This window comes from Xenopus tropicalis, chromosome 9 (assembly GCF_000004195.4).
Source record: "Xenopus tropicalis strain Nigerian chromosome 9, UCB_Xtro_10.0, whole genome shotgun sequence".
In the NCBI taxonomy this organism is placed as follows: Eukaryota; Metazoa; Chordata; class Amphibia; order Anura; family Pipidae; genus Xenopus; species Xenopus tropicalis.
The window spans coordinates 62,055,778-62,072,268 of NC_030685.2; the positions used below are offsets into that span (position 1 = coordinate 62,055,778).

General features: G+C 40.4%; 1 protein-coding gene across 1 annotated transcript; it reads left to right on the top strand.

Annotated features, from left to right (window-relative positions):
- The first annotated feature begins 963 nt into the window (after positions 1–963).
- Positions 964–14,908, top strand: frzb (frizzled related protein). Its single transcript, NM_001005438.1, is given in 6 exon segments — positions 964–1,785; positions 7,107–7,166; positions 11,335–11,400; positions 12,919–13,123; positions 13,733–13,796; positions 14,273–14,908. Coding segments are annotated over 6 exon segments (960 nt in total). The 5' UTR covers positions 964–1,316; the 3' UTR covers positions 14,369–14,908.
- The last annotated feature ends 1,583 nt before the right edge of the window (positions 14,909–16,491 follow it).

A 16,491-nucleotide genomic window follows, 5' to 3' on the forward strand; every position in this document is an offset into this window, starting at 1 on the left:
GTGAATGATGTATAATCTCTGTAAAGCACTGCAGAAAAGTCTGTGCTATATAAATGAAGCACAATAATAATATGGTGATGTGTTTTCTTTTTACATATGCTGTACAGTGGTGCAAAGTGTGATGGACAAGTCTCTTTATAGGCTCCCATCCCATTTTTTAAAGTCCTTGGCTTATATAGGGAAACACATTCAAACTGTATGTATACATACATACAGGGATGAGATCTATTACCTGGAAGGTTTTGACTTTGTGTTTTCTAGGTATTTCTGTAATTTGGAGCACCGTGCCTTATGGCTACTAAAAAAATTGTTTGCCACAAACATGCAACTTTATTCTTCATATGTAGTAGGGTGTTTTTTATCAGTAAAAATACAACCCCCATATTTATTGCCTTGTCTTATAATGTACATGTAAGGTTGCTCTATGGTGGCTCTGCAAGGCACCCAGACTACATTTGGACAGAATTATTATGAACTATTTTTCTGTTTTTCAAACATTTTCCCAGAGCAGAGAGTAAATTCTGAGGCGGGGAGCATTTCCAAGCAGGTGTATTTATTTATGACAATATTACACAAGCCAAGCAAGGAACTTTCTGTGCTCTGCTTTCTCTCACACAGAACATACTTGACTGACAGCAGGGTCTTTTTTTGTGCCCTCAGAGAAGGGGCTCCCCGTAACAGCAATTATTACAAGTGAAAAGGAACATATACATCTGGCCTCACAGGGAGGATTCATCTGCCCCGTATAGTGTATGATTTATCTGCAATTTTTCGGAAGCTTGGAAAGTTTACAGAACATAATCAAACTGTCTCCCCCCCCACACGTCCACCCCCCCCCCCACACCCTCACAGACAGGGGAGGGCTAAGGCAGCTGAGGGGAGGGGCTCTGAGTGGAGGGCTTGCAAGTGAAAAAGAGCAAGGGCTGTCTGAGAGTGGTTACAGACTCCTGCACTGGGAGAGGAGAACAAGGGGCACTTTCACAGGACTCCTGGCAGCAGAGGTGAATGGCTAGCCCTATGGATATGGCTTGCTGATTTTGATAAATGATTGATTGCTTTCAGATAGGCAGCACTGCAGAACTTTTCATGGATTTTCATCTTATTCTGCACTTTTAAATTATCTGGGTAATTGTTAGTATTGCCTTGGGTGGGACTAAAGGCAAACTTAACGCCTTGCATTTGAGTTGAACTAGAACTATAAGGTGGAGTGAGTTATAGTTGCTTTGCATGTGCCCAGATCTTCCCTGTATACAGAGTCCCTGTATTACACCCAGAGTGAGCCTACGCTTACAGGTGATAGCTTGGGCAGGATAACAATGTCTCCGACAGGGAAGGTGGACTCATTTCTGCTAATGGTCATACCGGGGCTGGTGCTCCTATCATTACCCAACGCTCACTGTGCTTCATGTGAGCCTGTGCGGATTCCCATGTGCAAATCTATGCCATGGAACATGACTAAAATGCCCAACCATCTCCACCACAGCACTCAAGCCAATGCCATTTTGGCAATTGAACAGTTTGAAGGTTTGCTGACCACTGAATGTAGCCAGGACCTTCTGTTCTTTCTGTGTGCTATGTATGCCCCCATTTGTACCATCGATTTCCAGCACGAGCCAATTAAGCCTTGCAAATCTGTATGTGAAAGGGCCAGGGCCGGCTGTGAGCCCATTCTCATCAAGTACCGGCACACTTGGCCAGAGAGCCTGGCATGTGAGGAGCTCCCCGTATATGACAGAGGAGTCTGCATCTCCCCAGAGGCTATCATCACGGTGGAACAAGGAACAGGTAGGTACCTCAAAATGTTTCCTAGAAAAGGTATAAGTTCATTTAGATTCATCTACAGAGTTAAAGCCACAATTCTTTGTAATATATATGTTTGAGAGACAGTGGATAGGAGTGACCCAACTGAGGGACAGAAGTGGTGCCAATACTATTTTATTCACTGCTCTGCAAGCTTCCTACTCAATTCTTATAGTCAATAGACAACATTTACAGTTTTTGATAATGGAACTGTAGCAGGACAACGAACCATATATTTGCAAACCTGTTACTGGGTAAGATATGCCCTGAGGACATTTTGGACCAAAAAGTAGAACCCAAACCCCAAATATCTGAAGGAGCAATACTGTAAAGGTGCTATAGTGGATTTGGGGAAGAGCAATTGGCTGTACAACCTTGTTTTATCAATATTATTGCTTCCATGACAATTGAACAAAACATGCTTCAACAAAGACCACCACAGATTAATACAATTGAGAGCTTTCCATTGCTCCCTCTGCACTGAATGAGTGGCAGATTTTATAATCCCAAAGGGATGCCTACATACCTGCCTACTCAATAAGCTTGTGATTGCAACACTGCAGGACCTAACATAGGCCAATGAAAGACTAAACTGCACATCCCGTAACTGCTTACCCAAGTCATCATCGAAACCCAACTAATATCAATGGCATGCTGTGGTCAAGGCAGGTATTTCAAAATACAAATGCTGGTTCTGTAATGCTTGTTTTGTCTGCTGAGCTGATGGATACATATTTAAGAATTAGGATGGGTGGGAAAATGTGTATAGTATGGTCTGTAGCAGGAGTTTTCCATTCTGTAGCCCTTCAGTTTTTCTTAATAAAATCCAGCATCCATTCATAGACAACTGCTATGGTAAGTAGTTCCATAGTGCCTGCATTTTAGGCAGCACTTTTATAATATGACCAGATGGAATCCAAATACAGCTCCCAGCACCCCAAATAGCCATTGGGCTGTTGATGGGGTACTGGAATTTGTAGTTCCAGGTTATGGAACTCTATAACCTCAGCTATTGCAGAACCACTGTAGAAACCTAAGGTCACAACAAAGCAGCCTGTGCCCATTAACTGGTTATGCATTATACCAGGCTAAAAGCTTGACATACCCAAACAACTTTTTCTTTTACATTTTTGATTCAGGAGATCATAAAACTGCCAGTGATTAAAAAAATCATTTTTTGAGGTGCCTTCAGACTTCTCAAAATCAAATGGAAAGTTTCCTTATCCAGTTTCTATAGTCTGGCAAGCATTTGCTGCATAACTTCTTTTGATGAGGTATTTAGCCTAATACGCAATGTCAGCCAAAAGCCTTTGTCACTAGCCCAGGAGTTCTACTGGGGGAATAGGAAGGATGGATTTGCTTGTCTGTTACCTGTTTGTTGCTTGTTAATGGGCAATGCTCCAAATTGTGCTTTGTCTTTCTGTCTGTCTGTCTGTCTATCTATCTATCTATCTATCTATCTATCTATCATCTATCTATCTATCTATCTATCTATCTATCATCTATCTATCTATCATCTATCTATCATCTATCTATCAATCTATCTATCTATCTATCAATCTATCTATCTTCTATCTATCATCTATCTGTCTGTCTGTTTATCATCTATCTATCTATCTATCTATCTATCTATCTATCTATCTATATATCTGTTTATCTATCATCTATCTATCTATCTATCTATCTATCTGTGTATCTATCTATCTATCTATCTATCTATCTATCTATCTATCATCTATCAATCTGTCTGTCTGTTTATCATCTATCTATCTATCTATCTATCTATCTATCTATCTATCTATATATCTATCTATCTATATATCTGTTTATCTATCATCTATGTATCTATCTATCTATCTATCTATCTATCTATCTATCTATCTATCTATCTATCTGTGTATCTATCTATCTATCTATCTGTTTATCTATCATCTATGTATCTATCTATCTATCTGTCTGTTTATCTATCTTTCTATCTGTCTGTCACATATTTTTTTATTTAGGCCTTCCTCTATTCATTTTGCTAAGTTTAATTGACTCAGGATAGCACCGCTACATCATACTAAAAGGTAATTTGAATGTAAACAACCCTTTTAAGCCAATGTATACTGGAAAGTTGCTTAGAATTACATTTTCTTACATTACATTAAAAAAAAAACATTTTTGGGTGAAGAAATTTCTTTGATTGATCTTATTATTTATCTTTTGGTTTTTGTTCTACTACCCTTAGAACAATTGAAGCACAAAAGAGTTTGGGCAGGGCTTCAACCTTTCAACCAGGCATTTTGCCATTATAATGAAACTTTAGCCAGTGGGAGTACACATGGATGATATCTCATCTTAACCCAAAGCAAGAGAAACAGTTCCCACAATGGCCATATTTGTTGAAACTATCTCTGGTGACAGAGGTTCTAGATGGCTCTCTTAATGGGAGAACCACTTCAAGTAGCCAATAATCGTAATAATATTAATCCTAATCTTAATAATATTGTCTTTCTAACATTATTACTATATATATAGTTACATATATTCATATGTAAGGAGAGGACTGGATGATCATTGCCTGGCATTTTTTCTATGCATTCCATGTGAATGTTAGGCAGTCGTGTTCAGCACTGCAACACAAGTATCATTTGTTTGCTTGGGAATCTGATTAAATACTTGACCCAAATGGGTTAGTACAGCCATGGCATCCATTATCCGGAAACTCGTTATCCTGAAAGCTCCAAATTACAGAAAGGCCATCTTTCATAGACTCTATTATAAGCAAATAATTCAAATTTTTAAAAATGTTTTCCTTTTTCTCTCTAATAATAAAACATTATCTTGTACTTGATCCCAGGGCCGCCATCAGAAATCACAGGGCCCCTCACAAGAAAATTTTCTGGGCCTCCCCTAGTACATTGGTAGCCAGCAGTGCCTCCCCCCTAGTACATTGGTAGCCAGCAGGGCCCCCCCTTGTACACTGGTAGCCAGCAGGGCCCCCCTAGTACATTGGTAGCCACAGCACAGCACAGCCCCCCTTGTCTCGTTCAGCTCCTCGTTTGGCTCACGGGGCGCGACCAATAGGATCACCCGCTGACCACCAATGACAGGGGGCCCGGAATTGATTTAAGGGGGCCCAAGCTACTAAGAAAACTGTAGCGCCGCCGGGCCCCCTTTAAAAGTTAAAATCGTCCGGGCCCGGGACAACTGTACCCCCTGTGCCCCCCTGATGGCGGCCCTGCTTGATCCAAACTAAAATATAATTAATGCTTATTAAAGGCAAAACAACCCTATTGGGTTTAATTAATGTTAAAATGATTTTTTAGTAGACTGAATCCACAGAGATCCAAATTACGGAAAGGTCCCTTATCCATAAAGCCCCAGGTCCCGAACATTCTGGATAATAGGTCCCATACCTGTATAATTAAAGTGTTATAGCCTATTGCTTATATCATGGACACTGCATATATAACTCCTCCTTATTTATAAATATCATTAAAATAATACAAGCCATAAAAAAGAATAATGTTATAGACCAGGATTATACAATTCCATATATTTAAGGAAGTCTAAAACCTACTATACTTGTTAGTATACATTAGGATTACAGTAATATACTTTTCTAAACATCTCTGGTGTCAGGGAAATGAATTGTCAGTCTGGCTTTTAGTGAATATAAACTGACCTGCACTTATATCAGCTTCCAGAAAATTAGAGATGGGCCAAACACTCGGGAGTGTAACAGCTTCCCCAAAGCAGCAGACTTAGCCAGCGTTCCATTCATCTTGTTCCATCTTATGCTACTCATCTTATTCTTATTATACCATATATTTATGACATTCCATTGGATGTGAAGAGTATAGAAAAATACTCCTTACTGTGCGGTGCCACCCTGTACATGTATTTGTTGGTCGGTACAAATTTTGAATATATGTGGCAATACATAGGCAAAGTTCAGTAGCCAATTCGGGCCCTTCAGACCAATTCAGCAGCTTTTCTACCCATATATGGAGTCCCCCTTATGGGCCTACCCGGCCAATATCTGGCCTAAAATTTAGATTAATTTAAATTAAGATTTTCCCACCAAATATACCTGCCCATATACCTGCCATACCAATTAGTCGAGTATCACCTACCTTAGATCAGGAAAAGATCTGCTCGTTTGGTGACCTCTGACAGTCCTACCTAACCAATGTCTGCTCTAAAATAGGCCACATCTCGTCAGGCAGGTTTAATTTTCCTGCTAAATATACCCGCCATTTTAATTCAATCTTTCCTAGGGCCAAACATTTGAATTAGTTCACCTACCTTAGGTGAGCATATGAGGAGAAGATCCGCTCCTTGGCAACCTCGCCAAACAAGTGGATATTAACATGTATGGCCACCTTAAGCCTCTCAGACTCTTAGAAATCATCCATAAACAAAAAACTGCCTAAAGGCTATACAATGATGCTGCCATTGTAACTGCTTTCTGTTGAAGAACAGAAAGCATAAAACTGAATAGAGATGTGACCATGGTGTTGGCAAGTCCAACTCAAAGCAAGGTTGGCTAAAGATCTAAGGAATCGTACTTCATAGCTGTAGGGACCAAGACTTTGAAGCTCATAGATTAAATCTTCTTTATCTGGTCGTCCCACAATGCTTGTTTTTATAGCCGCTTTCTCTAGTAATTTATTATTGTACTGAAAACCTTCATAAAGCTGTCATTTTTCACATATATCCCCTGCTATGTAGCATTGCCGCACAAAGCTAGAAAATGAGCGAATAAACCCATTACGGAATTGTGAGTGAAGCACCAGATATTGCTTGAATAACCCAATGCTAACTTGCCAAGCCTTAAGAGGATAGATAAAGTTATATATTTAGGACTGTCTTTCTTAACTGCTTTCTTTCATTCTTAAGGTTTTAGGAGAGATAGGGCTTGGATAAATGCACTGAGCAACCAATAAGATCAAGGTGAGGCCCCATTCTGCCAGTATTAGGGCATTATGATCAGCAGAAGGAATCCTGACAAGGAAACCCAGTGACACTGCTAAAATTTCTATTTCCCAGGATTCCTTCTGCTTGGCATACAAATGAGGAGAAGGTCTCCTCCCTAAGAATGCTTTTCTTGGGCATTTTCATCCCTTCAATTTCCAAGCAACCTACCATATATTGCTTCCATTGACATAAATAAGAAGAACTTCCAGTCCCTATACACAGGTGATGCTCAGGTGCTGCTTGCCGCAGTGGGTTGATGGGAGAAAATTGCAAAATTTAAAAACACATGCTTTTTTTTAAACTATGAGTTTAGATACTAAATTGGCTTTATGTGTTTTAAGATTCGATGCCAGACTTCCCCATGGATTCAAACAACGGAAATTGTGGAAGCACGGCAGGGGGTAAGTTTATGTCCATTTTATTTCTTTCCCAGCAATATTATGTGCCGGTGTATTATCCTCTGCTTTGGGGAATTCTAATTAGAACTGAGTGCATCTGAAATTCCTTTATAATAGCCCCATTTACCCATACGTCCTGCAGTTGATTAGAATGCTGATATATTTAAGTAAGCCTGTTATTGGAGGATATTGGCAATGCTACACATGTGCTACAAGAGAGCATTCCTTTTGCTGAATAACTACACCTGCAGATACACTTGCCCACAGAGATCTGATATGGCTGCCTCTTAGTAAGTGCCTTTTGGGCACAAAACACAAAGGGCCATTGGGGATGTTCTTTTTAAAATTCAACTTTAATAAATAGTATTTTAACTTCCGTTTGTATGGCCCTGTGGTGTCCCTGAGTGCCTCTGGGTGCTTCTATTGATAACAGTTTAATCAAACAATGCTGGTTGGAATCCATCATTGATACTGCTGGACTACACAACCCAATACCCTTAAATCCTTAATAATTTGTTAGAGCAGTGCTGTCCAACTGATGGCCCGCAACCCCCCTCTGTGTGGCCCCCACCTGTCTGGCTGCTTTGATGGCTTACCTTTGTGTAATCTTTAAATGGTATCAGAATTGAGATTAACTGGCCCTCTACATGGCTCACACCTCAGATTCAGCCTGTAATCCCCCTGTATAGATGTAAGGGTGTGTCTTAATATGACATAATATAATTTTTTCACATATGAATGATGGGTGATATCCCCACAGTGAGCACCAACCATTTGGGTTTATGCTGCACTACTACCGTTAATGTGGGCATAGTCTTAAAAGCTCTTGTGATAACATGGGTGTGGTTTAAAGTGGGTGTGGTTTAAAAAGGGGAGTGGTCAAACTGGCTTCCATTAGCGGCCCTCCACTATGTATGCTAGAGAAATTCCGGCCCTCGGCACCACAGAAGTTGGGCAGCACTGTGTTAGAGTATATTGGGCATTTTATGCAGCAAGATTAAGTCATCCCAACCTGAGCAATACTGTTCTAGAAGATTTACTTTCCCTTTTTGTCAATTGTAACTATCTGGCACTTTATCTACTCATTATTATAACCTCCTGGTTGCTAAGGTAAACAAAACCCTAGCAACCAGATAGCTGCTGAAATTCCAAACTGGAGCGCTGCTGAAGAGAAAGCTAAATTATTTAAAAAAAAAAACACAAATAATAAAAAAGCGCCACAATTCTGGCACAACTTCATCAACAGTGGAACAAACCATATAAGTGGCACCTTACTGCCCATTGCTGTGATTCTGATATTACTTTATAAGCCCCCTGCTTATTGTATCTCACATATAAGTGACTGCCAGCAAAGCTGTTTTATGCTGCCATTTTAAAAGGTGCCTAATGGAAAAGTTTCAAGTCATACAATCGTTACAGCTAAAGCTGTTGGATTGTTCAGTGGTGGCGGTATCAAGGCAACATTGTGAGGAAGATAACCGGTGGCTTCAGGGTCAAAACAGAGCAGCATTGAGAGATTGTGCAGATGACGTCTTACTGAATCCAAGCCCTGGCCGGGAGGGAGGAAGTGGTCTGAAATCCAGAACCAGGGCTACAGCTGCCATCCAAAATAACTTTTAGTTGGTGTTGGGTCCTTTCTGCCTTTATAATACTGCCTTTGTTCATTCACACCTCCGCGCTTGTACAGTAGGTTAAACATTGTATCCATTTTTGGTCATTTGGCATCCAAACCTCGTTGAGCAGTGCCCAGATATGTCTTGGCCAACAGAGTCAGTGTGATGCGCAGTGTGATTGAACAAACTTTATGAGACCCATCAACAACATTCCATAAACATCTGTTCCGTGTCTTAAAGGGCAACTCACTGCTAGTATTTTATATGATCTACCAATCAAAAAAAGGCAAGCATTAAAAGCATTAAGCATTTTATATGACTTAAACAGAAAAAGAAGCAATAGCATAAAATGTGCTTTGTACGGGGACTGTAGGGAAGATACATATGGACCTGTGTGGTGACTATAGTTTGGATTATGTTGACTTTTCTGGCAAATTTTTATTTTGTAGAGTTGATTTTCAAGTTTTTTGTTGACGAGATTTTCTTTCAGCAACACCATCAATATTAAAGATGGACTTGCAAATCCATGGCAGCCTTTAGTTAATACCAAGTTGCTTTAGTATGGAGTTTTGTGGACGAGAGCTTTCCTGAGACAATTTAGCCAAAAAACATCAGTAATTGTCTCCAGGAAATATCTGTATCAGGACTTGATTCTAGAAAAATCTATTGGGGGGGCGGGGGGGGTGATGATTCCCAAGGGAATATCTTTTTCATCCAGACAATTCTTTTCTAACTTTCAGTCATTTCCCAGGACAAATCAGTCTCCAAAACAGGTATATTTCCAGTAATTGTACAGGTATGGGATCTGTTATCCAGAAGGCTGGGGTTTCTGGATAACGGATCATTCCATTATTTGGATCTCCAAAATCATCTAAACATTAAATAAACTCAATAGGAGTGTTTTGCCACCAATATGGATTCATGCAGCTGTCATACCATCAAGTACAGGTATGGAATCCATTATCAAGAAACCCACTATTCAAAAAGCTCAGAATTATGGGAAGCCCATCTACTATAGACTTCATTTTAATCACATAATTCAATTTTCAATACTATTTCCTTTCTCTTTAAAAATAAAGCAGTATTGTGTACTTGTGTATGGAGATCCAAATTACATAAAGACCTCATATTCTGAAGACCCCAAGTCCTGGGCATTCTGGATAACAGGTCCTGTACCCGTTTAAGGTACTGTTTTATTATTAGAGAGAAAAGGGAAGTCATTTGTAAAAATTTGAATTATTTGATTAAAATGGATTCGGGGAGATGGCCTTCCTGTAATCTGAAGCTTTTCAATTTCTGGATAACAGATCCCCTACCCTTACTAGTTTTTAATTCCTACCAGCTAAGGGGTGACTTTCCAACTATAGACTAGGCACTGGGCTGCATAGGAGTAACTGACTTACAGTGTCATGCGGAAATATGCCACAAAAAATATCTCTTTAACCAATCAGGCATACATCCTGAGATTCCCTCATAACACTTTAATAAACCGATCTCATTACATTGAATTTCTCCCTTATAAATATATAACCCATAATGCCAAAGGAGCTCATGTCTAATAAATAAATGCATTCTTTAGAACCTTTTTGTTTGATGCAAATCTGCCCCAAAAGAACATGAACTGAGAGCACTGCGCTTCACCAAAGCACGGGTCCCATAAATCACTTCTGTAAGGCATTATACATTCAATATATTCTTCTCTGTGTCTCTGCAGAATGAAATCCAAGCCTAGTGGGTTTCCAGCCCCAAATATCCCCATTTCTTTAAAGGCATTCACTTTGGCTCAGCGGAGCACATAACTCTTTTGCTGCCCCGGGATGTTTGTTAGAGCAAAAACCTACACAATTGATTCCCCCTTGAAAGCTACATTTAAATGTGCGCCGGGCATTGAGGGAAAACAATGAAAAGAGACACGCTGTAGCAGTGAGTGAATTTCAATGAGCAACCCTAGCGCTGAGATGTCAATGAATATGAGAATCATGGGGGAAAATATAGAATAAAAAGGGGGAAATGAAGCCACAATAAAATTTCTGTTCCTGCACCTAAATACCAGCGAAACCACTTGCTCCCATAAGTAGCCATTATTTTTTATAGTTTCGAAGATATTCTTCTTTTCTTTGAATGCTAAAGCAAGACAACCATGTAACCATTTTACCTCTATATGAATCATTTGGCTGAGTGACCCAATGTTAAGATTTATTAGCTTCATTCCAAGAAGTACTAAATAATACATATTAAAGGAAAGTACCGCTTGGGACTCCGCAGGGTCCATTGGACATAAATTTTAGAAAGATTTTTTTTCTTGGGTTTGTAATAGTCATCCCTTAAATAGAAATATAATATATACCATTAATAAGTAAGGTTGAGTTGTACTTTTCTTTCCTATAGAACTAAACATGAAGGCTTATCTGGCACATAATAAACTATAACCTCATATTTAAGGGGGATACATGAAAATAATATTTATAAAAAAAAAGTCTGTTTTTGAAACTTCAAATTAATCAATATATTTCTGATAATCTGATCCCTAAACTTTGTTCTTCGCCATTTTCTTTTAGAGCACTGTAAATGCAAGCCCATGAAGGCTTCCCAAAAGACGTATCTCAAGAATAATTACAATTATGGTAAGTACAGAATATAACACTGGGCTGTTCATTATGATTCCTTACATATATAGTGTGAAATAGACTGAAATATGTTTGTGGTTATACCTTTACTAGTTCATATATTCTGTTGTTCTCTGAGCTGATCATTTTAAAGGTCACCTTGCGCTGAGGATACCTCTCACTTTTGCAACTGAGGCAATCCTATGTGGCCAACACCTGCTAGAACTATTTACTATAGCATATACTTTAGACATCCTGCTGTGATACCTTGCATGGAGTAGTCAGTCTGGCTCTGAGGTTATGACTTTATCTTTGCTATTAAAGCAACAGCTTGGGGGTACAGTAGTCATAAGGATGCCCGCAACTTGTTTAGGGGTCAGTGGGGTTGGGACAGAAGTGCTAAGGGGCATGAGGTGCAGAACACAGTGTCTGCAAGCAAAAGACAACCCTGTCCTTAATGCATTAAGTGCTCGACGCTGAGTAAGGAGATGAGCAGGGGACGGGAGGGGGTTAGGCCTACATGCCTACTCCCACCTGCCTGACATGAATATACTGCTGATGGTTAGGCGTTAAGGACAGTTCTTTTGATAGCTGGCCATACACTGAAAGATCTTGCCAAACAAGGGGATATTATCCTGATATGCCCACCATGAGGTGGGCAATATCAGATCACATTGATAGCATGCAGGCCATTGGGGTGAGGATCAATGAGCTGATCTGCTTCTTGCCTGACGGAATTAAAAGTGGCCATACAGGAGCTGATAAAAGTTGCAAACAGACCATGATCAGACCTGAGGGCCACATGATTGTATTAGTCCAATATTGTCCATTTCAAGGTTGGCATACCGAGGAAAGATCTGCTTGTTTGGCAACCTCACCAGATGAGCGGATATTTCAGTGTATAGCTAGCTTTTTAAACCCGGTCAGTCAATGAAAATTGGCCAGATATTGGTTCAGTAGACTCAGAAAGCCCCATACAGGGGTCAATAACCTGCCATGGGGCTGTGCATGGCCACCTTAAGTATCTAATTTATAGCAGGGGGCATTTTTTATTGTATTTATTTTGTAATGGAGGGTTTTCTGCCCTCTTTAACCAAATTTTACTCTGCACAGTAACCCTATAAACCATTCCGACCCTTTTATTCACTATTTTACAATACAATATATTCTGTGCTTTTATAGTTGTGTATTTATGAATAGTGTGCCAAGAAGAGCCACTAAAATGCTCCTAAATTTTGAAATGTGCTGAGTTGTTTGTGTTATCTGTGTTTTGAAGTGTGTTATTAGATTGTTCTATACAGTATATATGTGTATGAAGAGAAATTCTAGTTTGGGCACTATCTGCATGGGGTCTGTATGTTCTCCCCGTGCTTGTGTTGGTTTCTCCCATGTACTCCAGTTTCCTCCCACATTCCAAAAACGTATGGGCAGGTTAAGTGGCTCTTGTTCAAATGACCATAGTATGTGTGACTATAATAAGGGTCTTAGACTGTAAGCTTCATCATACTAATATTCAGTGCTCTTTTCTATCAATAGTAATCAGAGCAAAAGTGAAAGAGGTGAAAGTGAAATGCCACGACGCAACAGCAATTGTGGAAGTAAAAGAGATTCTCAAGTCTTCCCTAGTAAATATTCCTAAAGACACAGTAACACTATATACCAACTCAGGCTGCTTGTGCCCCCAGCTTGTTGCCAATGAGGAATATATAATTATGGGATACGAAGACAAAGAGCGCACCAGGTAAAATGACTCAATCTAGTAAGCCATATGTATGTGTGTACAGACAAATATTTGCACAAGGTCTGGTAACCCACTGATGTTTGCTTTCAAATGTTTCAAAGAAGTAGGTGCTGCCTGATTGCTATTAGATTTTAGACCTGATGTAAACTTTGCAACTTTGACCACATAGCAAATTCCATGCTATTTAATATTTAATGTATTACTCTTATGTGACAGCCATGGTCCTGACGACACCAAGAGCCCCTCCAGGCCACCAGACAATCTTGCCTGCTACCTTCTTGTTAAGCAATTATAATACCCTAGGATGTCTATAGAACATGATATAGAATGTTGGGAAAGGCAGCTTAGCCATTGTTTCTTGGTAGCATGATGGGCCCTTGAGTTCAGGTTCTCTAGTGGGCCCCTGGTTCCTTACAAAGTGCATTAGAGATACATTTTTAAACCATGGAAAATGGCTCAGGAATATTTGCTTAAAAGAAAAGGAAAGGTGGAATCACTGGGGGAGTGCCAAAATGTCCCCCCCCCCCAGTGATTGAGCAATAGGAATCATTTTTTTTTCTAATATGTTTATAGATGTGTTAAATAAAATACCTCTGTTTTGTAACACAGGCTTCTATTAGTGGAAGGATCCTTGGCTGAAAAATGGAGAGATCGCCTTGCTAAGAAAGTCAAGGTAAGAACAGAAAATGCTATTTTCTAACCACACATCCAGGTTACCATACACGGGCAGATTTCAGCTGTCATTTCGGGTCCTTCAGACCAATTCGGCAGTTTATCTGCCTGTGTGGGGGCACCCCCAAATGTGGTTTATTTAGAGACAAATAAAGAACTGATTAGGCTAGAAATGATGGATTGGGCCCAGCCCAGAGTTAGAGCAGCCTTGTGGCAGTAATGATGTCTGACTCCTGGAGTTTCCCATCTCTCTTCTTTTGGTGAATCATTTCCTGTGCCCATTGTCACATGTTGGCTCTTGCTTCCATATTGGATTGAAAAGATTAACTAGCTCAACAAAAAGCGGGGTGGGAAGGGGCTGGCGGTGGGTTAGTGGGTAATCCTTCCAGTGGCCCCTGAGGGGGCTAAATTCATTTTTTCAGAAGTGAACACGTTATCTTTCCCTGCATTTCATTGACCTTTCTTTTGCAATTCTAGCGTTGGGATCAGAAACTTCGACGTCCTAGGAAAAGCAAAGACCCCGTGGCCCAAAATACCAACAAAAACAGCAATTCCAGACAAGCACGTAGTTAGACGAATGGAAAGGTGTATGGAAATTCCATGGACTTTAATACTAAGATTTGCATTGTTGGAAGAGCAAAGAAGAAATTGCACTACAGCACGTTATATTCTATTGTTTACTACAAGAGGCTGGTTTAGTTGATTGTAGTTCCCCCTTTCCTTTTTTTTATAATTATATTTGCACGTGTTCCCGGGCAATTGTTTTATTCAACTTCAAGTGGCAGAACGGTGACCGAACATCTAGGCCTGATGAAGCACAATTCATTTCTGATCGACCAATGGTGACGAGTGTGTGATACTTTGCCAAAGTGACATGATTGCAATGGTTGGCCAATGTTGCTTCTTCTTTAGATGAACAAATGAGAGATCACATTGAATGACGGCTTTGATCACTTTCCATTTAATACTTTTAGTTAGACAATAAGTGGGGTGTGCCTAAATTTGAATATTTTGTCTGGTTCAGACTGTATGGTCTCTGTGGGGAAGGTAAATACCTGCTTTGTCAATTCTGTTTTAAAAATTGCCTGAATAAATATTAAGTCCTAAATATCATCATGTGTGAAACCTGTATTTCTCAATATACCAAGTTTCCCCACAATTATCCCTTTGGAAAATCCAAACACATCATCTGAACTCCCATAATTTGTGATTTAGTAACATTTAGTTAACTTTTTTCTGCCAAAAATTTGGCAGGTTTGATCTGTCGAGTACCATTGAGTCCTATGGAGTCTTGGAATAGTAGAGGAATAGAAAAGTCAGTGACAGCCTGTCCTTGACACATTTTTCAAGGGGAAGTTAATCACCTCATTGTTTTCTATTTCACCTAGTTTCAAGTGATACTTAAACACATCTTTAATAGGGATGCCCACTTCCTTAACCTCACTACTCTTTACTGCACATGCGTCCCCAGCCAGGCTTCTCCCCTCCCCCCCCCGCTCCTCAAGCAGGAAAGCAGGAGTGATGCAGGCAGTGTCATTCTGTGGCTACTAAAGCAAATAAAGTGCTGTCTTGTATAAAAAAGGGCATTGACTCAAGGGATGAGAACATAATTTTGCCCCTTTATAGGTCCCTGGTAAGGCCTCACCTTGAGTATGCAGTGCAGTTTTGGGCTCCAGTCCTTAAGAAGGATATTAATGAGCTGGAGAGAGTGCAGAGACTGCAACTAAACTGGTAAAGGGGATGGGAGATTTAAACTATGAGGTGAGACTGTCGAGGTTGGGGTTGTTTTCTCTGGAAAAGAGGCGCTTGCGAGGGGACATGATTACTCTGTACAAGTACATTAGAGGGGATTATAGGCAGATGGGGGATGTTCTTTTTTCCCATAAAAACAATCAACGCACCAGAGGTCACCCCTTTAGATTAGAGGAACGGAGCTTCCATTTGAAGCAGCGTAGGGGGTTTTTCACGGTGAGGGCAGTGAGGTTGTGGAATGCCCTTCCTAGTGATGTGGTAATGGCAGATTCTGTTAATGCCTTTAAGAGGGGCCTGGATGAGTTCTTGATCAATCAGAATATCCAAGGCTATTGTGATACTAATATCTACAGTTAGTACTAGTGGTTGTATTTATAGTTTATGTATGTGAGTGTATAGATTTGTAGGTGTGGGTTAGGTGTGCTGGGTTTACTTGGATGGGATGAACTTGATGGCCTTTAAACTATTGTGCTGTGTTAGAGTTCCTTCAGACTTAGAGCAGTGGCGCACAGGGAGATTAGTTGCCCCAAGACAAATCTTCGTTGTCACGGGCGACAAATCTCCCCGCGATGCTATCCCGGCGATATAGAATGTAAATCGCCGGTGGGATGGCATACGCGTCACTGCGATGTCCCGAAGTTGCCCAAAGTGTCTTGAGAGCAAACCTCGGGCGACTTCAGGACATCGCAGCGACGGGTATGCCAATTCCATATTTACATTCTAGCTGGTGGGATGGCATTGCGGGGAGATTAGTCGCCCGTGACAACAAAGATTTGTCTCGGGGCAACTAATCTCCCTGTGTGTTACTGCCCTTAGATTGGTCATGTGCATCGGAACTGGTGGGTCAAGCCCCCCCCCCCTCAGTTCCAGAAGATGATGCGGGCAGCTGGGCAGAGAGCCGGGGAGGTATGAAAACTTCTGCACAGCAACAATAATCCTCCCAG